We start from the raw sequence: 17,701 nt of genomic DNA, 5'->3' as shown, positions 1-17,701 counted from the left end.
GACAGCATGAGACATTTGGCCTAGGAGATCCTCAGGAAGGTCCTGTGGCCACAGTGCCAGGGCCACCTGCCCCAAGCTGCACCTGCAGCAAAGGGTTTCTCTTTCCATGTCTTTCCTGCACACATACAATGACCCATTCTTCTCCTGGAACATCCCATCTCCCCACAGAGCCCTTTCCCAAGAGACCTGAGCTATGCTGACCCGGCCAGCTGTTCCTGCCCCCCTTCCCATGCTCCATACAGCCCCGAGCTGGCGGTGCTGCTCTGCAGAGCAAGTGGGCTGCGGTGCCCAGGGCCATGGGGTGAGTCCACAGGCTCATGCTGGTCAGGGTGGAAGGAAGACCCAGCTCAGGGTGGCTCCTGCTCACTCCCCCTCAGCACACAGACATGGCTCCTGCAGCCCCAGAGATCCCAGAGAGGATTCTGGGCAAACAAGGCAGTGCGGGGTCCTTTATTTCATTTATACACACACGTGGTACAGCTCCTTATTTACACAAAGGCTATGGGACACATCAGACAGGTACATATGGACACAGCCATAAGAAGACATCATTTTGCTTGTGGATAGCATTAATACAACGAAGAAAAAAAACACCAAAGAGAAAAACAAAAACAAAAACACAAAAACAAAAACAAAAACAAAAACAAAAACAAAAACAAAAAAACAAAAACAAAAACAAAAACAAAAACAACAAATAAAAGCTACAGAACTCAGGCTGAACAAGTATTGCGTTATATTACAAGTGACATGCAGAAGCAGGAGGTCACTTCATTACAACTTTGGAAAAGCGAACAGTCATCACTTTCCTTATAGACTCCTTGAGCTCCTGGTTCCTCATGCTGTAGATGAGGGGGTTCACTGCTGGAGGCACCACCGAGTACAGAACAGACACCACCAGGTCCAGGGATGGGGAGGAAATGGATGAGGGTTTCAGGTAGGCAAACATGGCAGTGCTGATGAACAGGGAGACCACGGCCAGGTGAGGGAGGCAGGTGGAAAAGGCTTTGTGCCGTCCCTGCTCAGAGGGGATCCTCAGTACGGCCCTCAAGATCTGCACATAGGACACCACAATGACCACAAAACAGCCAAATACTACTAATATACAAACCACAATAAGCCCAAGTTCCCTGAGGGAGGAGTGTGAGCAGGAGAGCTTGAGGATCTGGGGGATTTCACAGAAGAACTGGCCCAGGGCATTGCCCTTGCACAGGGGCAGTGAAAATGTATTGGCCGTGTGCAGCAGAGCATTGAGAAACCCAGTGGCCCAGGCAGCTGCTGCCATGTGGACACAAGCTCTGCTGCCCAGGAGGGTCCCGTAGTGCAGGGGTTTGCAGATGGCAACGTAGCGGTCGTACGACATGATGGTGAGGAGAGAATATTCTGTTGAAATGAAAAAGGAAAACAGATAGACTTGGGCAGCACAGCCCATATAAGAAATGGTCCTGGTATCCATGAAAGAATTGGTCATAGACTTGGGGACAGTGGTGGAGATGGAGCCCAGGTCGACATGGACGAGGTTGAGAAGGAAGAAGTACATGGGGGTGTGCAGGTGCTGGTCCCAGGCTATGGTGGTGATGATGAGGCCGTTGCCCAGGAGGGCAGCCAGGTAGATGCCCAGGAAGAGCCAGAAGTGCAAGAGCTGCAGCTCCCGTGTGTCTGTGAACGGCAGGAGGAGGAACTGGGTGATGGAGCTGCTGTTGGACATTGGCTGCCTGTGGGCATGAGGACCTGTGCAAGGAGGAAAGGACAGTGACAATTTAGGGGAGACTTCTCTGAGGAAAATAAACATGCTGTTTCTCATGGAAAACCCCCTCCCTGATGATGGGATGTATCCGCTCATTCTCTCTTCCTACCAAGTGAGAAAAACAGTTCATCACAGTTTAAAGTGCAGCTTGGGCATCTGGTTTGCATGAACACACCTCTGGGTCAAGACGCCCTGTGTTGGTGTCAGAACAAAAACTGACCCACACTCCCACCCCAACCCCAGAGAGCAAGAGCAGCAGGGTCAGGTGGAGAAACAGGGAAGGGTACTGCAGTGCTACCAGAAAATAAAGCAAGGACAGAAAGGCAGATGGGCATGCTGTGGAACCGTCTCCTGACCCGGCTGTGCTGCTGCCACTCACATAATGACACTGGAGAGCAAGTACTTTTAGCACCTTATTTGTGTACCACATTCCAGGAACCCTTCAGCTGCTGAGGTGGAGACTCGTGACCTGGACCCCATGGCTTTGGGGCAGAGGGTCTGCTGGGGAGGAGAGGAGACCAGGGGTTGCACTGGGTAATGTGTCTGCACTGCAGGGGATGGCAGGGGGTCCTGAATCCTGTCTCAAGCGTTTCAGGTTGTAGCTCCCTCTGCCTGCCCATGTCTGTGCTGCCTGCAGCTGTGTCTCTGTCCCTGGTCTGCTCCCTGTCAGTGTCACAGACCCCGTCCCACCCGCTGTGTGCTCAGCTCTGTCCTGCTCACACCTCCTGGCACTGCCCAGGGGCAGCTCTGTGTGTGCAGGGGCTCAGGAGCAGCTCAGACAAGTCCCAACGAGAACTGGGGTCTCAGTGTCTTCTCCAAAGAGAGAAATAAATCCCCATCTCGCACTGCACACCCAGACGAGCAAGAGTGGAAAACTGAAAGCACAGACTCCTTCCCTTGTGGCTGTTCCTATATCAGTGTCCCTATTCTGAAGGACCTTCTGCCATGTCTGTGGGGGGATCTGGAGCTCTGTGCAGCCCTGACCCACACAGCCCCCTTCAACCCCACAAGCTCCCTGCCTGCCCTGCCGGGGGTCGCTCCTTCCCGCCACAGCTGCTGCCATGGGATCTCCCGGGCAGGCTGAGCGCTGACCCTGGCAGGCGGCAGAGTCCCTGCCCGGCACAGCCCTGGGGTGCAGGGACCCTGCTCTGCAGGACAGCCCTGGGCACCTCTGGGTGCTCACCCGGCTTCACAGCTGTTCAACATGGCCTGACAAGAGCCCCGTCCTTACAGATCCCACCAGCTGTGCCTGTGCCAGTTTCAGGAGATGCCTCCAGGAGCTACAGCTGCACTGCCCTGCACCAGAGACTTACCATGGCAAGGGCTGCAAATGTTTCTCCTCCAGTGAGCTCTCAGTCATCCTCCCAGTCCTGACTACCTTTAATCTCTCTCTGCCTTGCTCGTCTCCTGAGATCCCCAGGCAGAGCCCTCAGCCCTGCTGCGCTTCACAGAGGAGCTGCTCCTGGGCAGAGCTGTCTCTCTGCAGCGCTGCCGCTGCCATGAGCTCCCTGTGTCCCAGGAGCCCAGCCCAGCTCAGCAGCACAGGAGCAGCCCAAGGCGCTTTAATGACCCCTCTGGTGGGTTTGGTGCTGAGTCCATGAACCTCAGACCCTGGAGGAAGGTGACGAAACTTATCAAGAAGTCAGATTCAGATTCAAACTCCAAAGTTTCTTGTAATGTTAAAGGGTCCCACGGAGGGAACCTACTGAGAAACAATATCCAGGCTCGGTTAGAGAAGAAAACTGGAGGTCAGGAAAAACAAAGTAAAGATGTCTCTGATGCTGAGGAAATCTGATTGTGTTTCTTTAACCAAAAGCCAAGCCCTGACCTTGTACCATGGGAAGTCAGATCCTGTTCCTCCCACATTGCCCAGGGCCCTTCCTGGGACAGTGTGATGTGGGGCTGTGCAAGGCCAAGGGCAGGACTATGGTCCCACACCTCCGAGGTTCCTGGCTGGGGACAAGGAGGCCATGAGGCCCCTGTGCTGCAAGGACAAGGTGTCTCCTCACAGGCATCAGAGGTGCAGACAACAGCCACAGCCAAGGGGAGAAGGAGCTCATGTCTGGTGGGGCTTTCAGCCTCTTTACATCCCGTGATCATCTCCACGACAGCCTGTCCTGTGCTGTGGCATCCCCTGCACCTCTGTCCCTGCAGGCTGGAGACATCCCCCCTGCTGCCCCACCTTGCTCCTGTCTGAGCATCTTCCTTCCTTTGCTGAGATCTCTCCATCCTCCCCAGCTGCTCCTTGAAGCACAAAGCCTTGGGCTGATGCAGACTCCCTCTGCTGACCTGCTCCACCACAGCACTGCCCTTCCATCACATTCCTTTCTGCTCATGTCCAGCCTGGACCTCCCCAGCTGCACTTGGGCAATTATTTCTTTCTCATGCTCTTTCCCACTATGCAGAAACCTCCACCACCTCTGAAACCGCCCTTCAAGCACTCTCAGGCTACTCCTGCACTGCTGCAGCCTCCCCAGCGCTGCTGGGCCAAAGCAGCCCAGGTCCCTCAGCACCCCACACCGTGTGCACAAGGTGCTGAACCTTCCTTGGCACAGCCCTGCACTCTCCAGTTCCTCCCTGCTGCTCCAAACTGGGAAGCCGCACACTGGCACACACCCGTGTGTGTGGGTCACACCAGTGCTGAACCGAATGGGATGAGAACTGCAGGTGTCTGGGTCCCCACGCTCCTCCTCATGCAGCCCCGTGTGCAGCTGCCTTGTTCATGGTGAGCGTGCAACACGGGCTGGTGTGGAGACCTTGTAGTGCCCAGGCCCTTCTCCTCAGGGTCACTGCTCGGTGTGTCAGGTCCTGGTTTGTCCTGTGGGATGGGGTTATTGTCCCACCCTGATACATCACTGCTCATTTCTCTATGTACAAATTAGAGACCTTTCTGTTGGGTGAATCCGAGATTTTCTCAAGGTCTGGACCCTCCTTTGACTGAAGCTCCATTTGCTCAGCTGTTTAATATTTGCGTGCAGATTGTTTATCCTGATAGGTTGTCTCTGCCAACATAACAGTATGAGGAGTTATAGAATACTATAAATGCCATCTCCTGTAGAAACAGTAGGGTCTTGGGGCTCTGGCGCTCGTAATACTGGAGATCTGGATTTAGAGAGCAAGTTTCCGTTCATGTGGGAAAACAGCAGGAATGCGTGGAGCTCTTCCTCGGGACAGACAATGTCAGCTGAACATTGAGGAGTCAGCATGAGAGGGAAGAACAACATGGGCAATGTTGTGGTGACTGGACATCAGCTACCGACTCACTGATGAGAAATTGGAATTAGATGAGGCCTCCTTCAGACAAATGAAAGAAGCCTCATGTTTCCAGGGCTGTGACCTCGTGGCAGACCTGAGATATTAGAATATCTACAAGGTACCAGCCATCCAGGAGGGTTTGGAGCTCATTGACAACATCTTCCTGACATGGGTGACTGAGGAGTCAGTGGGGTGAGGTGCCCTGTGGGACTTCACACAAACGAGAAAGAGTTGGTCAGGATGGAACAGTCAGGGATGGGAAAGTGGAGCTGAGGCTCCTGGGAGATGATCACAAGGCCAAGAGCAGGATTTCAGGAGAGCAGGATTTGGCCTGCTGAGGAACCTACATGAGTCCTATGACATATGACCATGGTGTCTGCAGTGCTTTCTCTCACCAGGATCTGGAACTGGGAAACAAGGAAGAGCTGGTGAGGGATGTGAACATCAGTGTCCAGCTTGTCTGTTGTGACCAGGAAACAGGGGGTCCCAGGCACCAGAGGGGAGGGAGGAAGGCCAGCAGCAGAGCACAGGCTGGTGGGCTCCAGAGAAGAACACTTAGACATACTGGGGGATGGCGGCCAATAAAGGTGGTGGCATGGAAGTCGGTCTGAAGGGTGAAGGAGCTCAGGAAATCTGATCAGCCTTACAGAACATCCTGCTCCAAGCACAAGAATGATCTCTTCAAATACCCGTGAAAAGAACCATTTATCTCATGAGACTGTTTGCCTGAACTGTTGGAGCTGCAGGACAGAAAGGCAGCACACAGGAGGTGGGAGCAGGGGAAGTTGCAAAGGAGGAATTGAGAAACCTTGTCCATGGATGCAGAGAATATGCCAAAGCTGCCCTGGACTTGATACCTGTACCTGAAGGGCAGCAAGATGAGCTTCACTTGCAGTAGAAGAATAGACAGGATGATCATGGGCCTGCTGTTGAACTTTGTGAGAGTAGAATCAGACAGGACTGAGGTTCTTCATGGCTTCTTTGCCTGCATCTTCACCAGCAAGGTCTCCTGGGTCTTTGTTCCTGAAGGCAGGAGTCTGGAGAACACCCAGCAGTGGATGGGGCTCAAGTCAGGGGTGACCTGAGCAAACTCAGACACCATTACAGAACAGGAGATGGGTCACTTGACCAGCTCCCTGAACACAAGTATCGCTGTGCTGTGGCACCTGAGATTGTCAAGAGAACCCACCTTTGACCCAGAGGAGAGTGACTCCTCTTGAGGTGTTCTGGACTATCTCCTCATTCAAGTGGTGATTTAGGCACCCACTTTTCTGGCCTATTCAGTCTTCTCAGGATGCGTTCCACATCCATATGAACAGGAGAGTGGTTATACCACCTGTTTTGGAAAGGTAGGGAAGGGTGAACAGGGACAAAAATAGAATAAATTTGGCTTTCCTCCTATTTATTATGGAAATATTTATTATGGAAATTTATTATGGAATGAACAAACGTCTAATGAAGTGAAAGGCAGAAGCAAACCCCAAGTTTCTGAGGGTGTTTGGACCCCATGAAGGGCCATCACTGACACAGCTGTGAAGGAAACAACCAGTGCAGGTCCCTGTCCCTGGAGGCTGTTGAAGGCAAGACTTGGAGACGCTGGTTACAGGTGGTGAGGGCCATGTGGAGGTGGCTCTGATGCCATGTCAGCCCTTGATGCTTGTTCATCACCAGAATGGCTGAGCCCTGACCCCTGGGACCTGGTAGATTTTTCTCCAATGTTTTTCAAGGCTTTTCCTGTGGTCAGTGTGAGTGTTTTGTGTTTTGGGGTGGGTTTTATGTCAAGTGCTATTACTTTAACTGCAAGGTTCTGGATTTCTGTGGAGTTGGAAATGCCCGTGAATTCCTCATAACTCGTCCAGCTTCTTTCATACACCTGGCAATGGTCACCAGTCACCTCAATATCCCAGTCCCAAACTTGCTTGAGTCCTCTATTTGGATCCATAGCCCATCACTCCAGGAGGTTCATGGATCCACCAGGCTCATGGATGATTCCTGAGGACCATCCAAGTGTGGGCAGTGTAAGAGAGGAGCAGAGCAGGGTCAGCTCATGGGCCATGACTGAGCACAGCCACCCCAGCAGCAGCCGTTCCCCATCTCCCAGGCACAGCCATGCCCACAGCATGGAAATGGCACTGCCATATAGTATTAGCCCAAGAGAGGCCTTTCTTCCTGCCATATTTCCAGGAAAATCTTCCTCCTGTTCCTCCCCCACCTGCAGACATCAACTGCTTTCCATTTCTGGGCTCAGACATGGCTGGAAGGGTTCACTGAAGCCATCAGCCATCTCCTTGCTTCTCCCTGACATGCCCTGACCCTCTCCCACACCTACAATGGCCAATCACGGCTGCTCAGGCCTCCTGCTCTTCAGAAGAGGCCTTGAGCTTCTTGGTTCTTCCTGGTGCTTGTTACAAACTTCCTCACTCACCCCAGAATTCATGGTGAGCTTTCTTGTCCATAACAGCCCCTTTATGACCATGTCTCACTAAATGGTTGTGTTTGTATGATCATTTGTGCAGAAAGGGCAGTCACAGGACAGCACCCAATGTCAAAACTGATGCCAAGTGAAATCTCGTAAAGCCCTGATGAGTTCCCCTGTGTCTGTGTCTCTCCTGGAAGGAGTCTGTCCCGAGAAGGGGATCCAGCTCCTGCCACTCTCTGCAGAGGCACATGAGCAGTGTCCATCACCTGGGGACACAAAGGGTGACGTTTGCCAGACCACCCTTCATCTGAACCACTTAGATGTGTGCTTGTGGATGGGGTATGGAGCCTTATAGTGCAAATACCTATTTAATTGTCATTGCCAGAGGGGCTACCAGAGATGCAGAGTACTATTTTACAGATATTTAAATATAAGCATAGAAAACTGACATTCCTAGACAAATTACACAACCATTTGAAGGACTTTTCGTGCCTTTTAACATGATTATCCACAGAAGCCCCACCAGCTTTGCATCTCAGGAAATGGGATCCAGAGTCCAAGGGCAGGATGGTTTGGGCTCTGTGCTGCGATCTGGAAACTGAAACGTGCTCCCATCTCCCAGCCCCCTGCCCTCCTCAGTGAGGGTGTGAGACATTCTGCAGCGAGGGCTGAACTCACAGCCATGACCAGTATCTTATGTCCCACTGCAGCCAGTGGTGTCCTGCCAGCTCAGGATTGGAGCTTCCATTGCTGGAGGTGTTTAAAAGTTGTGGAGATGTGGCGCTTTGGGACATGGTTTAGCGGTGGACTTGGGAGTGTTAGATTTATGGTTTGACTCCATGTTCTTAAGGGTCTTTTCCAGCCTAAATGATTCTATGATGCTATGATTCTATAATTTGGGTTGAAACCATTTCAGTTCCATCATCTCCAGCTTCCCTTAGAGGCTGCTGTTGTGTGGCACAACTGTCCTAACATTCCTAACATGTCCTAACATACCTAACAGTCATTCTTGCTTTTCAAAACATCTACCACACATCAGCTGTTGTGTCTTGAAAGAAGTTCTTAGAACAATGCTTTTTCTCTCTGTGTTGTTTTTTTGTTGTTTTTTTGTAATCATATAAAGAGTACACCTCTTGGACAGAATTAACACAAAATCATGCATCTTTCATGACTTTTCTCTTTTTTTTTCCCTGTTGTGAGGTGTTGTTGGAATAGGAGAATAGTTTCTTTTTGAGACAAAGAAGGCCAAGGAACGGATCCCAGGTCAGTGCAAAGGCCCAAAGGAAGCCAGAATCTTTATGTGTGTGCACTGACACTCACTGTCACCTGCATTTCCAGTCTCTGCAGTCCCAACAGTGCAGCAGAGTCTGGAGTTCTGAGCTCCCTCATCTGCCCTGTGTGACACGTGTAAAATGGAACTACCCCAGTCCAATGGCTGGTTTTGATTCTCTTCACAGCCTGAAGCACCACATGGGTCAGGAGACAAGCCAGGATACCCAACCAGGACTCACATGCTCTGCACTTAAAGTTCAGGTGTTTTCTAGCATCTCAGGAGACAAGTCGTGCCAATTGCTGGGTTCAAGGAGCTGGTCAAGTGTCTCATCTCCATTTCTGCAATGGTGGCTTTGATGTCTGGCTGATGTGCAGACTCTGTACATGGATGCTGAAACCTCTTGAGTAACCTGTTCTGAAAGGATGAACAAGGTGGGCAGTTCTTTCTGGAAGGGTATTAGGACAGCAAAAAAAACCCTGGGTTGGAGCAAATGAAAAGGGATGCAAAAGTTGTGGTCAGAATCATTTAGAGGCACTTGCAAAGCAGCCCTGCACCTCATGTGAATTATTGCTGTGCTCCGGGAGAACATGAGAGCTCTCCCTAAATTGAAAATGTGAAGGGGAAGGAAGGACAGCATCATTCAGGCTCAAAGGGACCTCAGGAGTTGTCTTGACCAACTTCCTGCTCACAGCAGGGTCAGACCAGATTACTCAGGGCTTTATCCAACACATCTTGGTCACTTTCTGGGACAGAGTGAGTGCGCACTCCTGGGAAACAGCTTCCAGTGCTTGACTGTCCTCATGACTGGGAAGTTTCTCCCTTTCTACAACACCTTTCCAAGCCCAGCCATCCAGATTGTTTTCACCAATCTACTTACACACTAACACAGACCAGAATTTACTGCCTTGGACACAAGAGTGTTGTGGGGGATGATGCTGACTTGCTGACTTCCAGGTAACAGACCACCACTGGTAACAAACCATCAATGTTCTCCCAACATCCACAACCCTGTCCTTTCCTCACAGAAAGCAAAGAGGATGGACAGGCACAACCTGCCCAGAGTAAACCCTATCACCTTCTCTTCCAGACACCCAGAAATGGGGTCCCAGTGGACATGCTCTGGGGCACAGCCCTTAGTTCCCCTGCTCACCCATTGGCCATTTTGAAAAGTGCACACATTGTGAGAGAGCTGCCAGTGGTCAGGGAGTCCCCCAGTCTCCATGAGCTTTCCAAGATGGTGGAGACTGGCCTCACTGTGACATGGTCCTGCTGTCCCAGCTCCTGGGATGCTGCCCCTGCTGTCCCATAGACTGGAAAGGATTGTGTTAGTTACAGTGACCCTTGACTTGATCCCCATGCACTGCTGGTTGTTCTGACTCCAGTCACAGAGACCTTGCTGGTGAAGAGGGAGGACAAGAGGACACAGGGATTCTCACCTCTTATTATATTTATCAGTGTCCACACAGTGTCTTTGTTTTTCCTTTAACTGTTCCTGCAGTAGTAACAGCTCATTATAGGGCCCTGGAATTTCCTTACAGGTCTGGACTGAGCTTTGATCTGGACTGTTGCTGTGCTTGGAGGCTGCTGTCCTTGAGACCAGATGAACTCACTCCTGCCACCCTGCCTGGCAGTTCATTCCATCCGTGTCACAGCTCTGTCTGCAGCACTGACAGCTCCAGCTCCCCAGTCAGGTCCCTGGCTGAGGACATTGCCTCACATCTGGGCTGAGCCACCCCAACTGTGGCACCAGCCCAGCTCTGACCTGCCACAAGAAACCTGGTACCAAGTGTCCAGGAGCCCATGTGTGCAAAGGCTTTGAATCAGAGCACAGACATGACATGGCCAGAGATTGATGAATGTCTCTCTAGACCTAGGAGTATAAAACCAGAACAAAATGCCTAAAGTCATTCAGCTGAAGATATTCCTTCCCCATTTTGCAGAAATTAGATAATTTGTTGTAACATTCCTGGTGTCCTGTCTAATGATGGGACAATAAAAGATGATTCTCATACCGATTCATCTTTTAAAATGAAAATTACAATGCTGGAAAGAAGTGTCTCTGAAGAAGAGAGAGAATCAACATCACTGATTACTTCAACTTCGAAGCTTTGCCATTGGAGCCCCAGGGACAGCTGGAGGGAGCCCAGAGGGGACAGAGAAAGGGACATCATGGGCTGCTCCTGTGCTGCTGAGCTGGGCTGGGCTCCTGGGACACAGGGAGCTCATGGCAGCGGCAGCGCTGCAGAGAGACAGCTCTGCCCAGGAGCAGCTCCTCTGCACACGCAGCAGGGCTGAGGGCTCTGCCTGCAGCACCCAGGGCACAAGAGCCAGGCACAGAGAGATTAAAGGCAATGTGGGGTGGTTGGTTGCTGAGGATTCAATGAGACAAATCACAGTTCTAACACGGTAAGTCTCTGGCTGTAGGACAATGCAGCTGCATTTCCTGGAGGGAGACCTTAAGCTGGTACATTCCATGATTTACAGGATTTGTCAGGTCTCTCTCACAGTATCTCTGTTGTAGAGGAGAGGAACACACTCCAGAGCAGGGCTTCCCTGCTGCACTGTCAGAGGGACAGGGAATGAGACAACTTCTGCTGAGGGTGACTGCAGGGGGAGCACCCAGGGGTGCCCAGGGCTGTCCTGCAGAGCAGGGTCCCTGCACCCCAGGGCTGTGCCGGGCAGGGACTCTGACGCCTGCCAGGGTCAGCGCTCAGCCTGCCCGGGAGAGCCCAGCAACACTGAGGGGAGAAGCTGAGGGGAAGAAGCGACCCCCATCAGGGAATGGTCCTGCTGCTTGTGTACAGGTATTACTTTAATGATAAGGAGGTTACCTGAGTCTGTCCTCTCAGTTTCCTATTCCAATACTGGAGTTGGGGGGCACAGAGGGGCATGTGTGAAAGGATAAATGCAAAATGAGCTCTCATGCTTAAACAAGTCACTGAGACTCCTGAAATGCAACTCTGAGTGATCAGTACATTTGCCAGAGGGCTCATGACATCCCTTCCCCACCCCTCTGCCTGTGCACAGCACCTGCATCACCTTGGCTGGACCCGTCAGCCTTAGTCTGACCTGTCCTGTTTTCCAGCCTGCAGACAGGAAGATGCCCCCAGGCAGTGCCCTGTGAACAGGCAGGATCTGTAGGGCCGGGGGGAGGGCACAGAGGGTGGGATGGTCTGTGAGCACTGACAGCGAAGAGACATGGGCAGGGAAACACCTCCCAGGGGAGAATCTCCAGGCAGCAGGAAAATGATCAGAAATGATGGAAACCAAACCCAGAATGGTTATGGGAGGGACAACAGAGAAAAGTCCCTGTGACCCCCTGCAGGTCAGATCCCTCCTGTGAGCAGCCCCCTGGCCTCCTGTCCCACCCAGCAAAGCCTCTGCCCTCAGGGCCGGGGGCTCCAAGGCATGAAGCAGCTCCTGTGCAGCCAGAGCTGCAGTTCCTCTGCAGAGCACAGGGGCTGAGAGCAGCTGCCCGGCAGTGTTGGTGTCTGGGAGGTGGCTGCACAGCTGGGGAAGGGTGACGCTGTCTGAGTGCCCGGCTGCCTCTGCCCTGGCCTCTCTCACCCCCACCCTCACCGCATTTTCCTTCTTGCTCCCCTGCTCTGGGTCACTGCTGTTGGGATCTTGTTCTTGCTGTCAGGCTCTCTGGGGATGGCAGTTTCAGCTGCAGAGTCACAGCCTGATCTTGTGGGTCCTTTCCTGCAGGTGTGTCCATGTCTGAGGTGGAACCCTCTGCTCTCAGCAGTGCCTGGTGGCTTTTCAGGGTAACATGGGAGTGTGATCAGCCCCCATCTCAGAAAGGTGCCAGCCCAGGGCAGCTGGAGCAGGACAGAGGGACAGAGCAGCTGCCCTCACTCTGCACTGACCCACAGGCACCCTCTGGTCTCGCAGGACTCGCTCTGTTCTCCCTGAGTGCAGCAGAAATGCTGAGGGTTTCTGACACCCAAGATGTAAAAAAAAACTGGAACTCTTAAACTGCCTTCACCATCTCTGTTCCCTATCACTGGGAAAGCAAGTGCTGACAGCCCTTCTGTGTTAGCAGAACCAGGACAGTCCCCACCGTTCCCATGGCCCCACTTCTGCAGAGCTGGGCTGACTTATCGACGGCCCATGGGCACAGGCCCTGCTCTTGGTTCTATGATTCCATGATAAGTCATTTTTGATATTTTCTTTCTCAGAGGACCATGCAGCCTCCCTGAGAGCCAGGACTTTTCTGAGGTGTTGGAGAGACGTCTCACGGTCACACCAGCCAGTTCCACCAGCTCCTGTCTGTCCCTTCCCAGACCAAACCTTTTCTCCATATCCCAACCTTCCAGGCGAGTTTCTGGGACACAGCAAATGCTGTGCTGGTCTTCTGGGCTTGTTCAGAGAGAGCATCTTGCCAACATGTTGATGGGCTCTCTGTGCACCTCAAAGCTTTCCTGACCATTTTGCTCGAAGCTCCACTTGCGCCCAACCTTTCTGGTCCTTAAGCTGTTGATGAGGCGATTGAGCAGGGATGTGAGGATGGAGTAGAAAAAAGGCTTTGCCAAACTGTCTTGGGAGGGCTGTTCTGGGCATCCCAAAGTCCAGGATGAGGCTGCTGTAGAAACCAGTGGCACAGGTGAGGTGAGAGGTCCAGGAGGAGAAGGCCTTGTGCCTGTCTACACTGGGGTAGAGCAGTGATGCATTCATGGGATGCCCATGTGAACAGGAAGGGAACAAATGGCTCCAGGGGACAAAATGCCTTCCAGCCAGTTCTTTACCCATCACAGATACACCATCCAGGCCATGAGCTGCAGCTTCTCCAGGAGATGCTGTGGGATACGGTGTCAAAGGCTTTACTGCAGTCTAAGGACACAACACCCACAGCCCGTGTGGCGGATTCACTCCCCACGACAGACTTTCCCTCATCTGCTCAGCCGGTCACCTTGTCACAGAAGGAGATCAGGCTGCTCAAGCAGGACCTGCCTTTCATCCAGCCATGCTGATTGGGCCCGATTGCTCGTCTCGTGTGTGTGACCTCACAGTCCTTTCCCAGCCATGTTCCTGCTGTTGGCCAATCCCCTGCAGAGGCAGAAGTGACCTCACAGTCCCATCCACACCCATTGGCTTCCTACTGGACTATGAGATCCTGAGACACAAGTGACCACACGGTATCGTACCCACCATCACCCTCCTTGTGGTCCAGTGTGTGAGCAGATCAAACTGAGCTGCTTTCATCAAATGTATCTGGTAGATTTCCTATGAAGGGTTTGAGTGGAGAAACGTTCCTCAGAGGAGCTGCTGTATTTACTCTGGGGCATTTTATATCTCTGCTTCTGCCTCTGATTTTTTCTCCTTCCTCTGTCTATTCTGACATGAAAGAGCTCTCCAAGGAAAAGATTCATGGAATCCTACAATAACACAGGATGGAAGAGACCCCTGAACACCATCTCTGTCCCACTGACCTTTATGGCACCCCAAGGAACAGCTGATAGCGTTTGTGCTCCCTTGGGTTCATCTCTCCACATACACAAAATGGACATGCACATGATGTGTATGTTTACAACTCATCTGCACAATGAAAACATGGACTTGTGACCTACTATTTCATAGAATCATAAAATCATAGAATGTCACAAGTTGGGAGGGACCCACAAGGATCATCAAGTCCAACTCCTGTCCCTGCACAAGACACCTCACAGGTCAGACCGTGTGTCTGAGGACATTGTCCAGTCTCTTCTTGAACACTGTCAGGTTGGGGCCGTGACACCTCCCTGGGGAGCCTGTTCAGTGTCCAGCACCTCTGGGGGAAGAACCTTTTCCTCATGTCCCACTGACCCTCCCCTGGCACATCTTCTGCCATTCCCTTGGGTTCTGTCATTGGTCACCACAGAGGAGAGATCAGTACCTTCCTCTCCTTCTCCCCTTGTGAGGAAGCTGTAGCCACCATGAGGTCTCCTTTGAGTCTTTTCTTCAGCTCTGATCCTCAGAAACCCCTTGGTTTGCTTTCTGAAGCAGAAAGGAGAAGCCATGACCTCCAGGCAATGGGAAGGGGGATCCTGTCCCTCACACACGGCTCAGGGCTCTTCCTGGGACCGTGGGATGTGGGTGTGCAAGGCCCAGGGAAGGAAACACTGGGACAACAACTTCCAGCTTCCCCATGGGGCTGCAAAGAGGCACCGAGGCCCCAGTGCCATGAGGACAACATGTCTTCTCCTGGGCCTCAGTGGCAGAGACAACTGCCATGGCCAAGGGGACACAGACCTGGGTTCTGTGGGTCCCTTCCAGCCTTACAGCGCCCTTTGCCATCTCCACCACAGGCTGTTCTACACGGTCCTACCCCTGCCCCTCTTTCCCTGCAGGCTGCAGACACCCATCTCGCTTCCCCACCTGCTCTCACCCCAGCATTTCTGCACCTTCACTGCTGTGTCTGCACCCTCACTGGCTGCTCTTTGGAACACAAACCATGAGCTGATCCAGCTCTCTCTGGGTCAGCTCTTGCCCCACAGCACTGCCCTTCCAGCGACATTTCTTCCTCCTGATATCCAGTCTGCACCTTACAAATTGCACTTTGTGATATTTTTTTCCCTCTTCTGCTTTTTCCCACTATCAAGGAAAGCTCAGCCACCTCAGAAACTGCCCTTCATGCAGGGAACCCAACCCGTTAGGCTTCTTGTGGTCTTTTACCTGACTGGAGAGAAGTCACCTCACCATGATCTTCTAAATCCCATGAGTGCTGCTGGCCTTTCAGCTTCTCTGACAGACACGACCATGTCCCTGCCGATGTCCCGTCATTTTCTCAGATGGGATGGACATGACAACCCATCTCCAAGGGCTCTTCCTGGGTAGGGCCTGTGGGTACCTTGGCAGAGGTTCTTTCCCAGCCATGTCCCTGCTGCTGGGCTGTCACCTACAGAGACAGAACTGACCTCACTGTCCCCTTCACAGCCACATGATTCTGACTGGATTATGAGTGTCTGAGACACAACTGACCTCCTAATACCACACTCGTCCATCCCCCTCCTCAGCAACCCAGACCTGACCAAGACTGAAGTGTGTTCTGCATCATCCTACACCTGCCCCTCTTTCCCACAGGCTGTAGACACCCCTCTCGCTTCCTCACCGTATTCAAATTTGTCAAATATATTTTCTATTAACATTGTGAGTGAAAAGTGCTCCTCACTGGAACTCCTGTACTTCCGTTAACACCTTCTATATCTCCTCTTCTGCCTTTCTTTTTTTTTTTTTTTTTTCCTATTCTTCTACCTATTCTCTCTCCAAAAACCTCTCCAAGGCAAAAATTCATTCAAATCACAGAATAACTCAGGTTTTCAGAGAGCCCTTGTCTCACTCATCTTGTCTCACTCTCCTGCTCAGGGCAGCGTGAACCAGGCGAGGTTGCTCAAGGCCTCCACCCAGGTTTGCGTCTTCCTCAAAGGCACCGAAAGTGCTCTCTGTTACATCATAGAAGGGGAGAATAAAGATGTTCAACAGTGTTGTCCAAGTGTTGGTCACTGAGAGATGACACCACTAACTGGCTGCACGGAGGACTTTGTACCATGCCTTGTACACAACATGCCTTTCTTTGTCCTTTCCGTTTAGGTTCAGCAATTTCTTGCTTGTCCTTCACATTCCTGGACATGGCTGCAAGAGGACATGTCCCAACACCTTCCCAGGATGGAAGGAAGGGTGGCCAGCCTGTAGTTATCCCAGTTACAGAATCACAGAATCACAGAATCGACTGGGTTGGAAAAGACCTCAGAGATCATCGAGTCCAACCCTTGGTCCAACTCTAGTCCGTTTATTAGATCATGGCACTAAGTGCCATGTCCAATCTCAGTTTAAAAACCTCCAGGGACGGCGAGTCTACCACCTCCCTGGGCAGCCATTCCAATCCTGACCACTCTCTCTGTAAAGAATTTCTTTCTAATATCCAGCCTAAATTTCCCCTGGCAGAGTTTAAGCCCATGCCCCCTTGTCCTATTGCTAACTGCCTGGGAGAAGAGACCAATCCCCACCTGGCTATAACTTCCCTTCAGGTAATTATAGAGAGTGATGAGGTCACCTCTAAGCCTCCTCTTCTCCAGACTAAACAAGCCCAGCTCCCTCAGCCTCTCCCCATAGGGCTTGTGTTCCAGTCCCTTCCCCAGCCTTGTTGCTCTTCTCTGGACCCGCTCCAGCACTTCAATCTCTTTCCTGACCTGAGGGGCCCAGAACTGAACACAACACTCCAGGTGTGGCCTCACCAATGCAGAGTACAGGGGAAGGATCACTGCCCTTGTCCTGCTGACCATGCTATTTTTGATACAGGACAGGACACCATTGGCCTTCTTGGCCACCTGGGCACACTGGTGGCTCATGTTGAGCTTCCTGTCCATTAGTCCCCCAGGTCCCTTTCTGCCTGGCTGCTCTCCAGCCACTCTGTGCCCAGCCCGGGGCGCTGCAGGGGGTTGTTGTGACCAAAGTGCAGCACCCGGCACTTGGCCTTATTGAACTTCATCCCATTGGAATCGGCCCATTTTTCCAGTCTGTCCAGATCCCTCTGCAGAGCCCTCCTGCCTTCCAACAGGTCGACACTCCCTCCCAACTTGGTGTCATCAGCAAATTTGCTGATGATGGTCTCAATCCCTTCATCTAAATCGTCAATAAAGATGTTAAATAGGATTGGACCCAACACTGACCCCTGGGGACACCACTAGTGACTGGCCGCCAGCTGGATGCAGCCCCATTCACCAGCACTCTCTGGGCCCGGCCCTCCAGCCAGTTCTTAACCCAGCGTAGAGTACACTTGTCCAAGCCATGGGCTACCAGCTTTTGCAGGAGTATATTATGGGAGACAGTGTCGAAGTCTTTGCTGAAGTCCAGATAGACCACATCCACAGCTTTCCCCTCATCCACCAGGTGAGTTACCTGATCATAAAAGGAGATCAGGTTGGTCAGACAGGACCTGCCTCTCCTAAACCCATGCTGGCTGGGTCTGATCCCTTGTCCATCCTGAAGGTGCTGTGTGATTCCATTCAGGATGATCTGCTCCATAACCCTG

General features: G+C 52.1%; 1 protein-coding gene across 1 annotated transcript; it reads right to left on the bottom strand.

The window, feature by feature from the left end:
- Window positions 1-763: 763 nt before the first annotated feature.
- Window positions 764-1,705, bottom strand: LOC309448655 (olfactory receptor 14A16-like; the record flags this gene model as incomplete). Its single annotated transcript, XM_082070388.1, has 1 exon — window positions 764-1,705. The coding sequence occupies one exon, from the start codon at window positions 1,703-1,705 to the stop codon at window positions 764-766; it is 942 nt and encodes a 313-aa protein (XP_081926514.1).
- Between the last annotated feature and the right edge of the window lie 15,996 nt (window positions 1,706-17,701).

This window comes from Streptopelia decaocto (genome assembly GCF_964273445.1).
Source record: "Streptopelia decaocto genome assembly, chromosome: 21".
Taxonomy (NCBI): Eukaryota; Metazoa; Chordata; class Aves; order Columbiformes; family Columbidae; genus Streptopelia; species Streptopelia decaocto.
Note: the sequence above shows the minus strand (reverse complement) of the source record. Positions and strands in the feature narration are given on the sequence as shown.